At 36.8% G+C, this 18,943-nt stretch overlaps 1 protein-coding gene across 1 annotated transcript in view; it reads right to left on the reverse strand.

Moving 5' to 3' along the window:
• Positions 1–1,024: 1,024 nt before the first annotated feature.
• LOC130051873 (serine/threonine-protein phosphatase 2A 65 kDa regulatory subunit A alpha isoform-like) overlaps positions 1,025–18,943 on the reverse strand; it is a 31,970-nt gene continuing 14,051 nt past the window's right edge. The window contains exons 15-20 of the mRNA XM_056154904.1: positions 18,737–18,828; positions 2,854–3,125; positions 2,654–2,734; positions 2,305–2,427; positions 2,040–2,161; positions 1,025–1,930 (exon numbers count right to left, since the gene is read on the reverse strand). Coding sequence (XP_056010879.1) covers positions 1,165–1,930; positions 2,040–2,161; positions 2,305–2,427; positions 2,654–2,734; positions 2,854–3,125; positions 18,737–18,828 — 1,456 coding nt within the window. The 3' untranslated portion in view covers positions 1,025–1,164. The remainder of the gene's footprint in view (positions 1,931–2,039; positions 2,162–2,304; positions 2,428–2,653; positions 2,735–2,853; positions 3,126–18,736; positions 18,829–18,943) is intronic.

An 18,943-nucleotide genomic window follows, 5' to 3' on the forward strand; every position in this document is an offset into this window, starting at 1 on the left:
GAACCCTTACTCTGACGATCATCAAATTTACATTTTGACACTATATAACAAGTTTGGCCCCGCCTTGGGGTCAGAACCCCTACCCGGGGATCATGAAATAGAGCCCTTCCTGCTCTCCATCACCATGCATTTAGTTTTTCTTAAACGTGTGTGGTTCTTGAGAAGAAGATTTTTGAAAATTGGTATATTTTGGACAGTTTTTGCTCTGCCCCTAAGGCCCCAGGGGTACAGGAATCCTAAAATTTACAATTTATGTCCCCTTGTTCCAAAGATACTTCATACCAAATATGAAAAGAATTGGAATGATAGTTATCAAGAAGAAGTTAAAAATGTCTATTGTTCACACATTTAATAACCGACCATTTTGGCCCCACCCTGATACCAAACCCCTACCCCTGGGATCATCAAATTTACAATTTTAGTAAAGGGCTATCTGCTCTTTCTAAATATCCATTTAGTTTTAATTTAGTATCAATAGCACTAAAGAAGATGTTATTTAAGTGTTTTACACATAAACACTATAAACCAAGTTTGGACCCACCCTGGGGTCAGAACCTCTATCCCAGGGATCATGAAATTTACAATTTAGGTAGAGGTCTTCCTGCTCTACATCACCATGCATTTAGTTTTTCTTACACAAATCCGGTTCTTGAGAAGACAATTTTTGAAAATTGGTCAATTTTGGGCAGTTTTTGCCCCACCCCTAAGGCCCTAGGGGTGCTGGAGACCTGAAATTTACAATTTATGTCGCCCTTGTCCCAATGATACTTCATATCAAATTTGAAAAGAATTGGACGGGTAGTTATTAAGAAGAAGTTAAGAGTGTTCAATTGTTAACGCATGATGGACGACAACCAATTGCAATAGGTTACCTGAGTTTACTCAGGTGACCTAATAAAAGGCTACTTATTCAGACATTCTAGGGCCTACATTCCATAATAAGTACATGTACCATCTAAGATCATAGAGGAGTGCCTGCCATCCCCACCCCCATGTCTGCAACTTCGATTTTACAATTGCACTGTTTCAAAGCATTTTTCGAAATATTTATGAAACTACATTACATTAGTTTAAGTGTATATTTCTGTTATTTGCAGTAAATATTTTTGTTAAATAATCCATGCGTGACTGTTCAGTTCGGGTGGTCTCACAGTTAACCAGTGGTCAGTTATATGTCGTCCCTTTACTGGATTGTATACTGAGAAGTAATTTGGCTTTCATTTGAATGTTTTCCGGCACATCTAAATTCTCATAAGATTTAAGGCGGTCACTGAATTCTTTTGATATCTGAATGTGGGGGTGTCCGTATCTGAGATTAAACAGTGCCTGATCAATGTCATATTCCACAACGATCCAATGCTGACCCAAAACAAACGGGTCATGATTTGGGTCAGAGGCCGACAGCGGGGTCACAGACCTTAGAGCTTGTTTCTCTAGTTCTGTGAAAACATGAGGTACGGAAAATCCGGAATAACGACGACCGATCTCCTTAAGAATCAGGTTGTAAATTTCCAATCGTAACATTCGGGCTTTTCTCTTGACGTTTTCATCCGGATGTTTCTCCCACGTCTTAAGGTCATCTCCAAGGCCGTTTCTATTGGTGATTATTAACTGATCCGTGTGAAGGTCGTTTTCTACCGCCTTCATTTCGTTCATTATGTAGTCTGTTTTCACCTTGTCGATTTTCGGTGATATTTTGTGGGCGTGGTCGTATTGAAGGAGATGAACGGCATACAGCTGGTCTTCGGACAATTCCTCCATCTTGATTCTTTTGTCCTTGTACTGTTCGTCAAGGCTGTGCAACACCTCCATTACAATCGCCTCGATTCTTTCACCGCGCATATTCTTGACCTCCTGATTGATATCCACCAATATTTCTTCTTCTACACGGGCCCTGAACTTTGGCATCAATTTGTACTCCTCTAAAAACCTGCAAGAATTATACATCACGCAACAAAAAGTAAAAAATGTGAGATGCCTTATCTATGATGGCAATTATATTCAGATATACATATGTATGAGTGACAAAAAATCTTTACTCAGATTGTCTTCTGTAGACTTCTGGTATGAAAGACATTACATCATCGGCAGCAAACTCAAGCATCTCAAAGGTTAAAGGTCGCTGTGACCAGTAATCACCCATCCTGCGGAGGTACATGTCCTGCAGAGATAAATCCAATAGATCAAGTCCACGTATATTCGAACACCACCGTCATTTCTGAGCAGTGCTTAGATGAATCGCCATTGTAACACTGAATTTAATTTCATGATGTTTGATGCAACACGGTGCTTTCTTCCCATTACCTTAACATCCGTCCTCCAACCGTAATGATTTCCGGTTCCGGAGTAACATTGGCAGACATCAAATAGAGTCAGACGATCTGGTAACTTCCGGCCTTCAAATTCCCGGATGACTAAATGTGCTATCTTTTAAATAGAATAATAAGTCATTCATGAATACTGTGTTATTCGAGATTAATACACAAGGTTGATATATTAATACCAAAAGTTAATTAAATCTTTGTAACCCCCCCCCCCAATTTTACTCGATTTGCATGGAGAAAACATCAACTAATATCATATGATTAGTATATGTTATAAGTTAATTTATAAGTATATGATTTGACGCCATTTTAGTTATACATTGACCTACCTGAGTATCGAACACACTGCGAAGACGCACAGCGAACTGTGAATACAAGGCGGCACTCAAAAAGCAACACGAAAAGGCGACCTGGAAACAATAGAACCTGTTAATCAAAATTGCTTCATGTCGATATTCTAACCCGAATTATTTATTCCATGTTTTAAACCACAGTACAATGCAGTAAATATACTGTACCAATAACTTACTTTGAGAACTTTGGTATTTTCCAGAAGAAAACGCAGTCCTCCTTTGTCGAAAAGCTCGTTGTTTACCAAACAGTCAAACACGTAGACCTTTCCGTAAAAGGTGCCAACCAAGAGAAGGGTGAGGGGGCCCTCCCGACCCAGGGCCACGCCCTCCCCCGCCACTGAGATGATGCACTCCCTCTGAAGCACGTGGACCAACTGACGACATCGGGAGATTTCCGTGATGACCTCCTTCTCGTGATATACAGACGGAGAGGTGGGCCGCAACAGATCTAATTAAAAATGCCTCTTTTCTCTTTATTTTCATTGACAGTATAACGAAAAGTAGAGCGGGTTAAATTGAGAGAGAGAGAGAGAGAGAGAGAGAGAGAGAGAGAGAGAGGGAGGGAGACTTACCTAGCCTGGCACCCGGAAATACTGGTATATTGTTCAGGTCTGCCATGTGATGAGGAATCTATAAAATCTGAAACTTAATGATTTCTCGATTCAGCACGTCCTATATGTTCACAATGGCGCTTCCATTAACATACTCGCTTACCTTTTTGTTTGTACGGTAAGTGCGCTATCAACATACAACTTTACATAGTTACAGGTGCTTTCAGTTAACACGCGCCTATGTCCATATATCGGGATCTGTCTTCTTTATGAATCTCCAAATCATTCAATTCTTCCACCACACGGGCGATCGGGTAATCGATAACGGGATAGGGTATGTTTTTATTGTCCTCTGTTCTCCTTTATTCAAACGAACAAAGTTTTGTTTGGGGAGAACCAAAGTATTGAATGCCCTTGTTAAAGTGTATTAAATATATATAGCATTAAAACATAAATTTAAATCCCTCAGACATAATACGAGCGCTTTGCCAACTCTGCACAACAACTTGTCATGAACGTTGAAAAGTTGAGGGATTGATCCAAGGATTTTAATCATTGAATATTATTATCAGTAGATATCTGTAGGTTTCAAATTGGCACTTATACGCTTTGGTGTTTTTTTAAAGGTCATTCAAAATTACTTATAAGCAAACTTTCCATTTCGCATTGGACATGGACCTGTGTGTGACCCAAGTAAAGATCACTGATAATTTGGTCTTTATCTTCTACATCAATCCGCTATTTCCTTCTACAATCCACTATTTCCTTCTACAATCCGATATTTCCTTCTACAATCAGCTATTGTCTTCTACAATCCGATATTTCCTTCTACAATCCGCTATTTCCTTCTACAATCCGATATTTCCTCCTACAATCCGCTATTTTCTTCTACAATCCGATATTTCCTTCTACAATCCGATATTTCCTACCACAATCCGATATTTCCTTCTACAATCCAATATTTCCATCTACAATGCGCTATTTCCTACTAATACACTAATTTCCCCTACCCTTCTACAGCAAGTCACATGTAAAGAGACATTTCTCTGGCCTACTCTGTAGTTTGAGTACGGAAGGAAATTTATAATTTACATTCAATTGTTTTCCTATATGGGCTCTAGACATGAAATGAAGACTTTTTTCTTTTTCTTTCTTTCGTAGATACATCTTGAAACTGATGGAACCATACCATAGTCAAAGAGGCGTTTGCAAAGTTCTGGATAAAACCTAACCATCCTGTTAAAAGAGTGTCAGTACGTCCATCACAAAGTTGTGTTTGTATTCTGTGAATGTTTTAATATCTGTATTATAAATTTAAGATAAAAAGGTTTTATCTTATACCCTTTGACCACAGGCACTGGATGTTTTAAATATCTATAATAACAAGAGGCCCATGGGCCACATCGCTCACCTGAGTCACCTTGGTCCATATCAGAAGACTTTCTATATATATTTGCATGTAAAACCGTAGTCCTTATCATGGCCCCAATCTACCCCTGGAGGCCATAGTTTTCGCAAACTTGAATCTACACTATGTCAGAAATTTTTCTTGTAAATGTGAACTTCTTTAGCCCAATGGTTCACGAGAAGAAGATATTTGAAGATTTTTCCTATATATTTGTATGTAAAACTTTGATCCCCCCTTGTGGCCCCATCCTATCCCCAGGGGCCATGATTTGAACAAACTTGAATCTGCACTATATCAGAAAGCTTTCATGTAAATATCAGCTTTTCTGGCTCAGTGGTTCTTGAGAAGAAGATTTTTTTTTAAAAATTCCTATATATTTGTATGTAAAACTTTGATCCCCTATTGTGGCCCCATCCTACAACAGGGGGCCATGATTTGAACAAACTTAGCTCTCCTCTATGTTAGGAAGCTGTTCATGTGAATATCAGCTTTTCAGACTCAGTGGTTCTTGAGAAGAAGATTCTAAAAGAATGTCCCTATATATTTGTATGAAAAACTTTGATCCCCCCTTGTAGCCCCATCCTACCCCAGGGGCCATGATTTGAACAAACTTGAATCTGCACTATGTCAGAAAGCTTTCATGTAAATATTAGCTTTTCTGGCTTAGTGGTTCTTGAGAAGAAGATTTTTAAAGATTTTTCATATATATTTGTATGTAAAACTTTGATCCCCTATTGTGACCCCATCTGACCCCCAGGGGCCAGGATTTTAACAATTTAGAATCTGTACTATATATCAGAAAGCTTTCATATAAATCTCAGCTTTTCTGGCTTAGTGGTTCTGGGAAGAAGATTTTTAAAGATTTTTTCTATATATTTGTATGTAAAACTTTGACCCCCTATTGTGGCCCCATCCGACCCCCGGGGGCCATGATCTTAGCAATTTATAATCTGCACTATATCAGGAAGCTTTCATATAAATCTCAGCTTTTCTGGTTCAGTGGTTCTTGAGAAGATTTTAAAAGATTATTCCTATAAATTTGTATGTAAAACTTTGATGCCCCCCTTGAGGCCCCATTCAATCCCCGGGGTCCATGATTTTAACGAACTTGAATCTGCACTATATCAAAAAAAAACAAAACAAAAAAAAAAAACAAAAAAAAAAAACCAACTTTGACCCCCTATTGTGGCCCCATCCGACCCCTGGGGGCCATGATTTTAACAATTTAGAATCTGCATTATATAAGGAAGCTTTCATATAAATCTCAGCTATTCTGGCTCAGTGGTTCTTGAGAAGAAGATTTTTAAAGATTTTCCCTATATATTTGTATGTAAAACTTTGATCCCCTATTGTGGCCCCATCCGACCCCCGGGGGCCATGATTTTAACAATTTAGAATCTGCATTATATAAGGAAGCTTTCATATAAATCTCAGCTTTTCTGGCTCAGTGGTTCTTGAGAAGAAGATTTTTAAAGATTTTCCCTATATATTTGTATGTAAAATTTTGACCCCCTATTGTGGCCCCATCCGACCCCCGGGGGCCATGATTTTAACAATTTAGAATTTGCATTATATAAGGAAGCTTTCATATAAATCTCAGCTTTTCTGGCTCAGTGGTTCTTGAGAAGAAGATTTTTAAAGATTTTCCCTATATATTTGTATGTAAAACTTTGATCCCCTATTGTGGCCCCATCCGACCCCCGGGGGCCATGATTTTAACAATTTAGAATCTGCATTATATAAGGAAGTTTTCATATAAATCTCAGCTTTTCTGGCTCAGTGGTTCTTGAGAAGAAGATTTTTAAAGATTTTCCCTATATATTTGTATGTAAAATTTTGACCCCCTATTGTGGCCCCATCCGACCCCCGGGGGCCATGATTTTAACAATTTAGAATTTGCATTATATAAGGAAGCTTTCATATAAATCTCAGCTATTCTGGCTCAGTGGTTCTTGAGAAGATTTTCCCTATATATTTGTATGTAAAACTTTGATCCCCTATTGTGGCCCCATCCGACCCCCGGGGGCCATGATTTTAACAATTTAGAATCTGCATTATATAAGGAAGCTTTCATATAAATCTCAGCTTTTCTGGCTCAGTGGTTCTTGAGAAGAAGATTTTTAAAGATTTTCCCTATATATTTGTATGTAAAACTTTGACCCCCTATTGTGGCCCCATCCGACCCCCGGGGGCCATGATTTTAACAATTTAGAATCTGCACTACCTAATAAAGCTTATCTATAAATTTCATCTTTTCTGGCCCAGTGGTTCTTGAGAAGAAGATTTTTTAATGACCCTACCCTATTTTTACCTTTTCTTGATTATCTCCCCTTGGAAGGTGGCCTGGCCCTTTATTTTAACAATTTAGAATTCCCTTTACCTAAGGATGTTTTGTGCCAACTTTGGTTGAAATTGGCCCAGTGGTTGTTGAGAAGAAGTTGAAAATGTGAAAAGTTTACAGACGGACGGACGGACGCCGGAGTACGGGTGTTCAGAAAAGCTCACTTGAGCTTTCAGCTCAGGTGAGCTAAAAATGAACAAAATATTTTGTTTATAGGAAGACAATCTTATTTTTATTAGATATTTATATAATGTCGATTGCCTGTGATAGGTGGTAAATAAGCAAATCAAAGCTTTGTGTGTAAAATGTTTCTCATACATTGACCAAAATCCACCGCCCTTTTTTTTCATGTTGAAAATGAAAATCCTTGCAATATGTACATTTTCAACTTCTTTACAAAAGCCTGAGCTTGAAAACTGTGAAAAGAGTTAAATGGTCAAACCATTTACTCACTTCATACTACATGTATTTCCTCAAAAATGGAAGAAAATTGAAATTCTTGCAGTATACAAATTTTCAATACCCATATAATAGCTTTAAAACTGCGAGGAGTTAATGACACTTACTACAAACATTTTACAAAAATGAGAAAATTGCATGTATTTATGTTTTAAACGAACATACCACGTACTCCTATGAAATATTTCCTCCAAACTGAGCAAGTCCAACAACCTGTAATATTTTCATTTACGGTAAATAATACAAATACTCTGTAAAAATAAGGTCCTGACTTGAAAATTGTGGGAGGAGTTACAGACAAACCATGCACCCTCCATACATTACATTAACTTTCAAATAAAGGGGCAAAACTTCTGCAAGAGGTCAAAACTGCAGCAAGATCGAGAGTGACCCACAAAGTAGCTACACAACAAGATACAGCTTAATACTTAACAGAGAAATGAAAATAGAAATAGAAAATCCCAAAAAGTTTAACCTTGATATGTGACAAAGAAATGGAAATAGAAACAAATCACTCCAAGCAGACACACCTATAGACATTGCTGTTCCATCTAAAGATGGGGGTGTAAAAAGTATGAAAAATATTAAAGTCAAGATCACACAAAGAGTTTGATTCTAACACAGACAGACAACAGCTTCAGCATTTCCAGAAATAATACAAAAACACAAAATTTTTATACATAAATCTCATTTTATTTTAGATGAAGGGAATATAATTAGTGGCTTCTAAAAATATTAAAACATTTTCCATGAATGACACAAACTTAAATAATCATATACAATATACATTAGATCTAATACGTGTATTGTGCACAATCAGGTCTTGTAACTACACATTAAATTTTCCTTTCCATATAAAGCATTTCATTCCCTGCAATAACTTAGTTAAAGAAACAAATCTCATTAGATATCAGAATACAAAATCCAAAATTCTCTGAGGCATTTCTTGCAAAATGTTCAAAACATTAAAGAATCGTAAAGTACCATTTTCACTTATAAAATTTTGTTATTGTTTTCTGATTATTGTTTTACAGATTACAAAAGAATACAATACATCAAAGAGTTGGATTCATTAGTACAATATTTTTTCATTGTCCGAGAGATTCCTGGCTTGTTGATAAAAACAGTTGATTAATTCCATTAGAAATTAGCGGTGAAATTTTTCCAGTCATTATAGCATAATGAAGTAGGTTCAGTCAATGTCTGCTTTATGATCTGTGGTCAGATGCTGCTGGCACAACACAACACTTATTTACTGTCCACTCCTCAGAAAAAAACATCTGAAAACAAAACGAACAATCTATATATTCAACCCTTGACTGTAGTTATAAACAAGTATTGCTAACAGTATTCACACATTTATTTTTGAAATGATTTCAAATTAATGCCCTTTATCATTACAGAAAGTAATATACACACAAGCCCTGAAACTGAACGGTAGCCATATTGTTCCACTTACCTATTTCTATAAAGGTATTACTTTAGCCCTGCAAACAGAAGACAAGGTAATGTACTACCATGAACAATTTTTTAATTTGACAAACCTCTACATTTTCAATTTTACTACTTTAACAAACTTGACTAATAAGAAACATATTTTACTTGTATATAATGAATACAAATTGTGAAAAAAGTTTGCGATTGTGAAAAATTTAAGATTTTATATGTGTATAGTACATGGAATAATTTCAAAAAGTTTAGAACCAAAGATTTGTTTTTCTCATGATCATATGACTATGATAACGCTATGATTTGAGGAGTAGTTAGTATGCCGGAAAAGGAACGTCAGGATTGCTTGTTTAGTATGTTCCAGGTAAGAATATCAGGATAGCGTGTTTAGTATACTCAAGGTTCTGTATGATTGTTACTAGAATTGTGTGTGTAGTATGCTGGAGGTAGAAATGTCAGGATTGTGTGTGTAGTATGCTGGAGGTAGGAATGTGAGGATTGTGTGTGTAGTATGCTGGAGGTAGAAATGTCAGGATTGTGTGTGTAGTATGCTGGAGGTAGGAATGTGAGGATTGGGTGTGTAGTATGCTGGAAGTAGAAATGTGAGGATTGGGTGTGTAGTGTGCTGGAGGTAGAAATGTGAGGATTGTGTGTGTAGTATGCTGGAGGTAGGAATGTGAGGATTGGATGTGTAGTGTGTTGGAGGTAGAAATGTCAGGATTGGGTATGTAGTATGCTGAAGTAGGAATGTGAGGATCGAGTGTGTAGTATTCTGGAGGTAGGAATGTCAGGATTGGGTGTGTAGTATGCTGGAGGTAGAAATGTCAGGATTGGGTGTGTAGTATGATGGAGGTAGAAATGTCAGGATTGGGTGTGTAGTGTGCTGGAGGTAGAAATGTCAGGATTGGGTGTGTAGTGTGCTGGAGGTAGGAATGTGAGGATTGGGTGTGTAGTGTGTTGGAGGTAGAAATGTCAGGATTGTGTGTGTAGTATGATGGAGGTAGGAATGTGAGGATTGGGTGTGTAGTGTGCTGGAGGTAGAAATGTCAGGATTGGGTGTGTAGTATGCTGAAGGTAGAAATGTCAGGATTGGGTGTTGTAGTGTGTTGGAGGTAGAAATGTCAGGATTGGGTGTGTAGTATGCTGGAGGTAGGAATGTGAGGATTGGGTGTGTAGTGTGCTGGAGGTAGAAATGTCAGGATTGGGTGTGTAGTATGTTGGAGGTAGAAATGTCAGGATTGTGTGTGTAGTATGTTGGAGGTAGGAATATGAGGATTGTGTGTGTAGTATGCTGGAGTAAGAATGTGAGGATTGAGTGTGTAGTATGCTGGAGGTAGAAATGTCAGGATTGAGTGTGTAGTATGCTGGAGGTAGGAATGTGAGGATTGAGTGTGTAGTATGCTGGAGGTAGAAATGTCAGGATTGGGTGTGTAGTATGCTGGAGCAGGAATGTCAGGATTGTGTGTGTAGTATTCTGGAGATAGAAATATCAGATTTGTGTGTGTAGTATGCTGGAGGTAGGAATGTCAGGATTGGGTGTGTAGTATGTTGGAATAGGAATAAGTGTTTAGTAGGCTTGGATATAAAGAAATGTGCACATGATATGAGCTAAATGTCCATCACAGACAGGGGAATTCTCAGCTGGTGATCGCCGTGACGACACTGGGAAACAATCACATTACACACCTATAAATCAGCAGGGTGTAGCACAGTCTAGTTTTAGCTTGATTGCTACTTGTCAAAAGTTATTGAGGTAAAAATGCAATGTCCTAGCAGTACTGCTAGGCAGCTGTAGGAGAAATCTACTAAAGGTATTACATTTTTTATGACACAGGTTCTAAAGCTGGAAATTGTCATACTAATTAATTCAGTAGGATATCGGTATTGAAAACAGTCTAACGAAAAGTGGACATAGTTCAGCAAACTGACGGGGACTTCCTCTACATTGTGTTGGGGAATCAGGGAACAGGAGAAACCATCAATCCCTCTACAGAACAACCAGTGGGAAGGGGATAAAGTCATAGGAAGAATCACCACACCCACAATTCAATATAAAGATACTCATCAGGAAACTACAATGTATACTATGTGGTATCTACTTTGGAATAGGTGTAAATTCAGATTCAAACATTTTCACAGTGACTACAGGAGCTCTAGCCTCTTTGAATCATTACCATAGAAATTAAAGACCATTCGAAGTTCTGATACAGGGATCTGTAAAAAGTTGTCCAAAGGTGTACATTAATATGGCTACAATGTTGTCCCATTTACCTGGTTTATTACCTGTCTTATTGGATAAGTTTACCCGACTTACTGTTAGTGTATTTCACTGGGATAAGTTTACCCGACTTACTGTTAGGGTATTTCACTGGGATTAAGTTTACCTGATTTACTGTTGGGATATTTCACTGGGATAAGTTTATCTGACTTACTGTTAGGATATTTCACTGGGATAAGTTTACCTGACTTACTGTTGGAATATTTCACTGGGATAAGTTTACCTGACTTACTGTTGGGATATTTCACTGAGATAAGTTTACCTGACTTACTGTTGGGATATTTCACTGGGATAAGTTTACCTGACTTACTGTTAGGGTATTTCACTGGGATAAGTTTACTTGACTTACTGTTAGGATATTTCACTGGGATAAGTTTACCTGACTTACTGTTGGGATATTTCACTGGGATAAGTTTATCTGACTTACTGTTGGGATATTTCACTGGGGTAAGTTTATCTGACTTACTGTTTGGGTATTTCACTGGGATTAAGTTTAACTGACTTACTGTTGGGATATTTCACTGGGATAAGTTTATCTGACTTACTGTTAGGGTATTTCACTGGGATAAGTTTATCTGACTTACTGTTAGGATATTTCACTGGGATAAGTTTACTTGACTTACTGTTGGGATATTTCACTGGGATAAGTTTACCTGACTTACTGTTGGGATATTTCACTGAGATAAGTTTACCTGACTTACTGTTGGGATATTTCACTGGGATAAGTTTACCTGACTTACTGTTAGGGTATTTCACTGGGATAAGTTTACTTGACTTACTGTTAGGATATTTCACTTGGATAAGTTTACCTGACTTACTGTTGGGATATTTCACTGGGATAAGTTTATCTGACTTACTGTTAGGGTATTTCACTGGGATAAGTTTATCTGACTTACTGTTGGGATATTTCACTGGGATAAGTTTATCTGACTTACTGTTAGGGTATTTCACTGGGATAAGTTTATCTGACTTACTGTTGGGATATTTCACTGGGATAAGTTTATCTGATTTACTGTTGGAATATTTCACTGGGATAAGTTTATCCGACTTACTGTGAGGGTATTTCACTGGGATAAGTTTACCTGAGTTACTGTTGGGATATTTCACTGGGCCAACTCCTTCCACGACACGGGACCTCCATTTTTAAGGTCATGTCTGAAAGACCCATGATTCTCACTTCTAAATGCCAAGCATTCAGTAAATGAGCAATCCCTACCAAGGTTTGACACGGCCATGCATGGAACGAGCAGCTCAAACTCACGACCTCCCAGTTACAAAGCAAATGCTCTACCACTGAGGTAGGATAATCCATTGGATAAGTTTGCCTGGCTTATTAGTAGGAATTTTCAGGATGATTACTTACCACCAGACCATAGTCTGAGAATTACTGACATTCTGGAGTATATATTTCAGTGGGTACATACTAAAGAAAACTCAGACCTGGCACATATATGACAAACAGGATGCAGCTTTTGAATGATTCAAGCAATGAGATGAAATGATTTTATAAAGGCATGGAGCTGCACAAACTCCTCTGGTGCTCACCACAACATAGCGAGACTTGATTTTGATTATAAGTGGGAGTGGAGCATGGCTGAGCATTACACATTCAATAAATCTGAAAATCGTAGTCTAATGAAGCTTCATGTACAGTTCATTGAGTTTGTGCTAAAATTGGTACACTACCAGCTACACAAGAGTGCATGCAGCAAGACCTAAGAGTCACACAGTTTTTGCCAGTTCACTTGCAACAGTTGCGTCGTTGCGTAATTTGGGGTTTGAGTGTAGTACAACACATCAATGGCATGACAGCACTGTTCTACGTACAACCCAACATCTGTGAGATTCATACAGTAAACGAAATGATGGAAAGCAGACAGAGACATGCAGGAAGCTGATACCATCCACAGAAAGATCTATATACATGAGACGTGCAGGAAGCTGATACCATCCACAGAAAGATCTATATATACATGCACCATAAGCATAAAAAGCATACACCAGTAAGAGAAGCTGCTATAATATACACTGTAGGAAAGATTGCACATTCTGAATATACAGTACAGACATAAAGATCGCACACTTTAACATACAGTAGAATCATTTTTTTTTCGGTGGGTTAAATTGTTGTGGTTTGAGAAATTTCATGGTTGAAGAATTGTTTTTCTTTATTGTTATCTATAGTTCAGTCACTCTAAGAATTGTTTGTGCAGGATTTCAAATCTGTTCATATCACAAATAAATAAATCCCAACGAAATGTTGATGATTTTACCATATGTGCAGACATTCTGCATACTCTATTTGCCCTAATAAGTGCCCCAGTCATATGTAGATTTAGCAGAAAATGGGACTTTTTTGAAAATTGAAGACTACAAAAAGACAGGGTAGTAGGTTTTAGAACAATGTAACAACTGTTTGATAAATCAAAAAAGTCTATCAATATGTCACAAAAAAGAACTCTATACACTTCATGGATAAAACTGTGACACAGTTGTTTATTACCTGTGGCTAATAATGCCAAAATCAAATCCTCACTAAAAATTCAGCTTTTTAAAAAAATACTGCATCATGGTGCAGAGAGGGAGTATTTTCATTTGATAAAATCATTCACTGGGCAACTGAAAGGCATAGAACTCTTACTAGGACAGATACGGCATACTGAATCCTTAACAAACATACACAGACATTGGTAAAAACAACACAGCTTTCAGACGTCTTTCCATATATGTAGCTATGAATTATTTGAAACAAATCCAAATGCTAGTCAGTTTTAATCCAATACAGACTTTTCTCCCCACTAAAATGCTGTGGAGGAGATTGCTTTCTGTTTTGCCAAAATGAACACATTTGAATTGGAATCAAGTGACATGGATTTCAGTTAATAGGAGGAATGTAAAGACAAGACTTGTTCTGTGAAGCTGGTTCATAAGCCCATGATTTCAGGAACAATCTGTAGTGAAGACACAGAGGAGAGTGAGGAACCAGCAGGCTGAGACTTACATGAGAGAACTTACCCATTATGGCTTGATGTGAACTATAGAGGGAAGGAAGAAGAGCGTAATTAACAAGCTGAAGCCAAGCATGAGGAACCAAATGAAACTCCTCATGAACTGGATTGGTCATTTCGTATTTCATATGTTATTCAAAACGAGACATGCACTTTTTAAACTATTCAATTTCCAGTTCTTTTTTTTCCACCATTAAAAATGGACACCATAAAGCCGGCCATCCCCTAGCAACATGGCGTATAACAAGACAGTATCCATACAAGTGATCAATATGAACCCATAACTTTATGCAAGATTTCATTCCAAACGGTGAGTTAAAAATTGTGCAAGTTTAACCTTTAACACAAAGAATTTCCAACTCTCCTTACAGTGACTTTAAATTTTGGTATTCAAAAATAAACATTTATAATCTATGCACAAAATTTGAATAACTTCGTGAAAAGATGAATAAAAAAATATTTTAATTGTAGCCTAGCCATAGTATCATTCATCTGTTCATGCACATTTGATAAAAATCAGATAAAAGACCTCCATCTTGTATACAAAACCAGAACCAATAGACACACGAATGAACAAGCGATTTCCCACTCCCTCAGCATCTCTATTACTAGGAGATAATAACATATTCCCCGTATGTTCAAATCATGGCTTCCAGTAATTCTGATGCTAATTCAATGAATGGTTCAATCTTACGACCAGTCCATTTAGTTCTTTCTCACATACCAGAATCTCGATCCCCATTTACTTTCCACCGACCCTTGGGATCAGCCCCTGCTCCGGGATCAGCCCCTGCTCCCGCCTTCTGTAGGTCTCTTGTCATTATCTTTATTCTGTTTTACCATATATACATTTACAGTTCCAATGTTTTTGTCATCAATATCTTTACAAATCGTAATGATAGCCATTTCCAAATGAACGTGCTGCAGTTGTGAACAATATGCGTATGAATCTTGATAAATATAGTTCGTCTATTTTAACATAGTGATGGGCAATGGTAGAACCTAAATATAAGAACTAAACATCATTTTTGATAATACATGAGAGTTTATGAACTGCAACACTTTACGCTAGCATACTTTTCATGAAGCGCTAACAAGCTTAACGAATTATGCCGGTGTAAAGTGCCACAGTTCATACCCTGATGTATTAACAACTCTTAAATGTATTTTGATGTTTCTCATTTTAATTTTATTGTATTCTTATTGTACTGAGGTATGCAGGGAAAGCAAAGATGTTAACTCAGGCTTTTACTTTTAAGAGAAGATCGGCCCAATCAATTTTTAAAATTCAAATGTATGAAATTAGCATAGGAAATATGTATGTACCTTTAAGGCCAAAAAAAAAATCTATATTGGTTTCCACTTTCCCGACCGACCCCAACACATTTTTTTCCATTCTCACAGATTATATTTATATTTATTGACTTATTAAGTTCTTTAATATGCACTACCAAGGTTTGACACAGATTCCAACACACAGAAACAGTTGTTTTTACAGTACAGTGGAAGAAATGTTTTGATTCATTATATAACTTTTATTTGATTACTAGACAATCACTATTATATATATATAGATTAATTAAAAGAAATATTAAATAAAATAAACAGTACACAAAGTTAAAATTTTAATGCAAGCGCTTTCATTTCATATTCCTCAGGCGTTACATTTTAAAATTTTATTTAATTAGCGTTTCATTCTCTCCACATGAAAACAGTCGAGTAGTTACCATGTGATTTGTTGACCTCGTTTCTGAATCAACTGCACTACCAGTACTACTGCTAGGAGGGGGTGGAACAGTTAAAGTTCACTCAAATCTCGTTGATCCATTTCTCTCTAAAGTTTGAGCTGTTTCATTGAACGTTGATGTGAAGACAGTACCCCCACCCCCATGTTTCTCATATCCACCTCCTTCAAGCATGTCGTGCAGAACGCTCTGTCTATTACTCTTAACAGCCCTGATCCACTTACACTTACGGTCCCACTCGGAAGAAAACACACATTTCCCAGGCACGACTCATCAGACTGTATACCAGTACATGTGCCATTACCTGTAGCCCTCTTGTTCATTCGCACCTAAACGGTTACAGCAACAGAAATTACTTTGTGTCAAGCGCTTATATGATACAGATTAAAACCAACATGGGCTTAGTAGTTCCCGATTAGACAAAACGATATTGATTTATTTTAAAGGATTTTTATCTTAATTTATGTAATTTATCGAGTTTTGCAAAAATTGAAACCAGGAAAAAGTGAAAATCCATGACTTTCCATGACTTTTTCAAGTCCTAAAACCAAATTACATGACTTCCCATGACTGAGGTCAAATTCCATGACCCGTACAAACCATGTTTAAGAAAGAATGTATGTACCTTTAAGGAAGTATGTAAGTACCTTTAAGGAAACAGTTCTTGACAAAAATAGTGTCTACTTAAAGGACACATCTCATGTTTTCAAACTATACAATATTACATGCATTTTGTCTTCTTTATGCTTATAGTAATTAATTCTAGTAGTTTGTTCGCCGAAATTTTGCGATAATTAAGCACAATACAGACTTAAATCTAAGCCCCGATTTCAAAAAGTCAAGTTGATTAGGTAGGTAGTCACGTGGTACAGTGACGTCACATGCGCCCTTCGGATTGTGAAAGTACTGCGAGATATTATGAAAAAACTCAACTTTTAGGGGCCTAATTTATTAACCATGGGCAACATTTAAATCGATGTTGACAAATTTTCCGAGTTTTATATGTGTTCGCCACCAGTGCACACACATAACCAGTGGCATAGCTTCCATTGAGGCAACCGAGGCAGCTGACTCGGTAAAAACAAAAAAACAACACCTTTTACGTTGTAAAAATGTCGAAAGACCCCCTCGGTAATATTCGAACCCAAGCTACGCCTATGATAACGATGTGAATACCCAAATACAGCGAGTAAAGCGTGTATGAAATCGGCAATATTGTGAGTAAATAATGTTTATATGGGTCGCTGTCTACAAACTGTTTGGGGATGTTATTCCTTTATACATCTGTAATTGGCGCTGTTTTTCTCAAATAAACAGTGCAATCATTATTTATTTTTGGATTAGACCAATTCTGATACGTTAAATTGTTGACAACTAGGCCCTATGCCAAACTATTGTCATGCGTGCATTTCGGAAAGAAAGAAAAAGACAACACACACAAATCAATGAAAATATTCAAATTTAAAGCGGTAATCACATTATTTTATTTTGATAAAGCAATCTTATTACTATTTTTGAATTGTGATCTGCACGTCTTTAGGAAGTACGAAATGGGAGCACAGCGATATAGCCTACTGACGCACTCAAGATGCTATGAGTTCAATAAGGAAATAATTTTATAATTCAATTTAAAGTTAGGAAATACAATATTCTATTATTTGTATAATTAAAAGTTCAATTATTTTATATCTTTATTTATTTATTTTTTTTTGTGTGTGTGTAAATCTACCAGATGGTAGAAGTTACATTGTATCGTCGATATATGTTGTTACAAGGTGAAGGTCAGTTGATCCGAGTGTGTATTGAATTTGAAGAGCAAAACAGAATGTATGCTATAGGCCTACCAGTGCTTATAGCTTCGATATATCCATTTTCTCGCAGTTTATCAAGGTCTCTGTCCAAGCGGTGTTTGAAAAGGTGACTGGGTGTGTTTTTTAATGTAAAGTTCTTGCTCCAACAAAAAATTATCCACGTCTTTTTTCTGTACCTTCCTTCGAAAAATTGAAAAATACTCAAGTCTAAATCCTTTCTACCAACAACTAGTACACCCGAGTACGGCACAAATAATCTTAATGCATTATTATTTACAAGCCGTTAACGTGATAATTGGTCTTTTGTCGATTAAATCTAATCTGTTTATGAAATGGCTAATAGATGTTTTCAAACCCGAGGGCGCATATGACGTCACACATAATGGCACGTAAACTAGCGAAAGAAAATATGCATTTCGCAAGATTTGAATTTCATCGCTTTCAAACTCGAAAACTACGCAAAGTATTTCATTTAAAACACATTTAAAGTAGATTTAGGCATAAAAAGAGTTAATTTTGCTTTAAAAATGAAAAAGTTTAGAAACATGCGTTGTGTCCTTTAGAGAACTGCTTCATTGTTGTAAACTTTATGACGTAAATTCTCACGATGGTCTATTTCATTACATTATATCATAGACGCATTGTCATTTATTAGAACAATTACTTTGTTTGGGTTACACATTTAACCAATGAATATCGATGATTGCCTATTATTGTACAACATAATTTTCTTTATCTTCCTAGAAATCAAAATGGCTGATCCAGAGGGTCGACTGAGGATAAACATACACCGAGATTCTGGTATACAAGATTGGCTTTAAAGTTACGAGCAAATACACTGTACATGTAAATTAAAATGACTGTGATGAAAACATTGAGATGGAACACAAAAATATATCATTAATACACTTAACTGATGCTAAGCTATATGTAAAGCTCATAGGGCCTACATATACATGTATAAAATCACTGAAAAAATTAAACGTCTATAAATACAGAGTCTACTCACCATCGATAGCCTCCAGAGCATAATACTGCACATCTATGTCGGAGTCGCCCTTCATTTTGTCCAATACCGGCTTAACTTGTTGCTGAATTGTACTGTAGCCAAAAAATCCCCCAAATTAAATCCTGTTTCACTATACAGGAGTGAGCACATCTCCAGAAGTATATGAATTCAAACCAGAAGTATATGAATTCAAAGCAGACAATAAAA

This window comes from Ostrea edulis, chromosome 2, assembly GCF_947568905.1.
Source record: "Ostrea edulis chromosome 2, xbOstEdul1.1, whole genome shotgun sequence".
Lineage (NCBI taxonomy): Eukaryota > Metazoa > Mollusca > Bivalvia > Ostreida > Ostreidae > Ostrea > Ostrea edulis.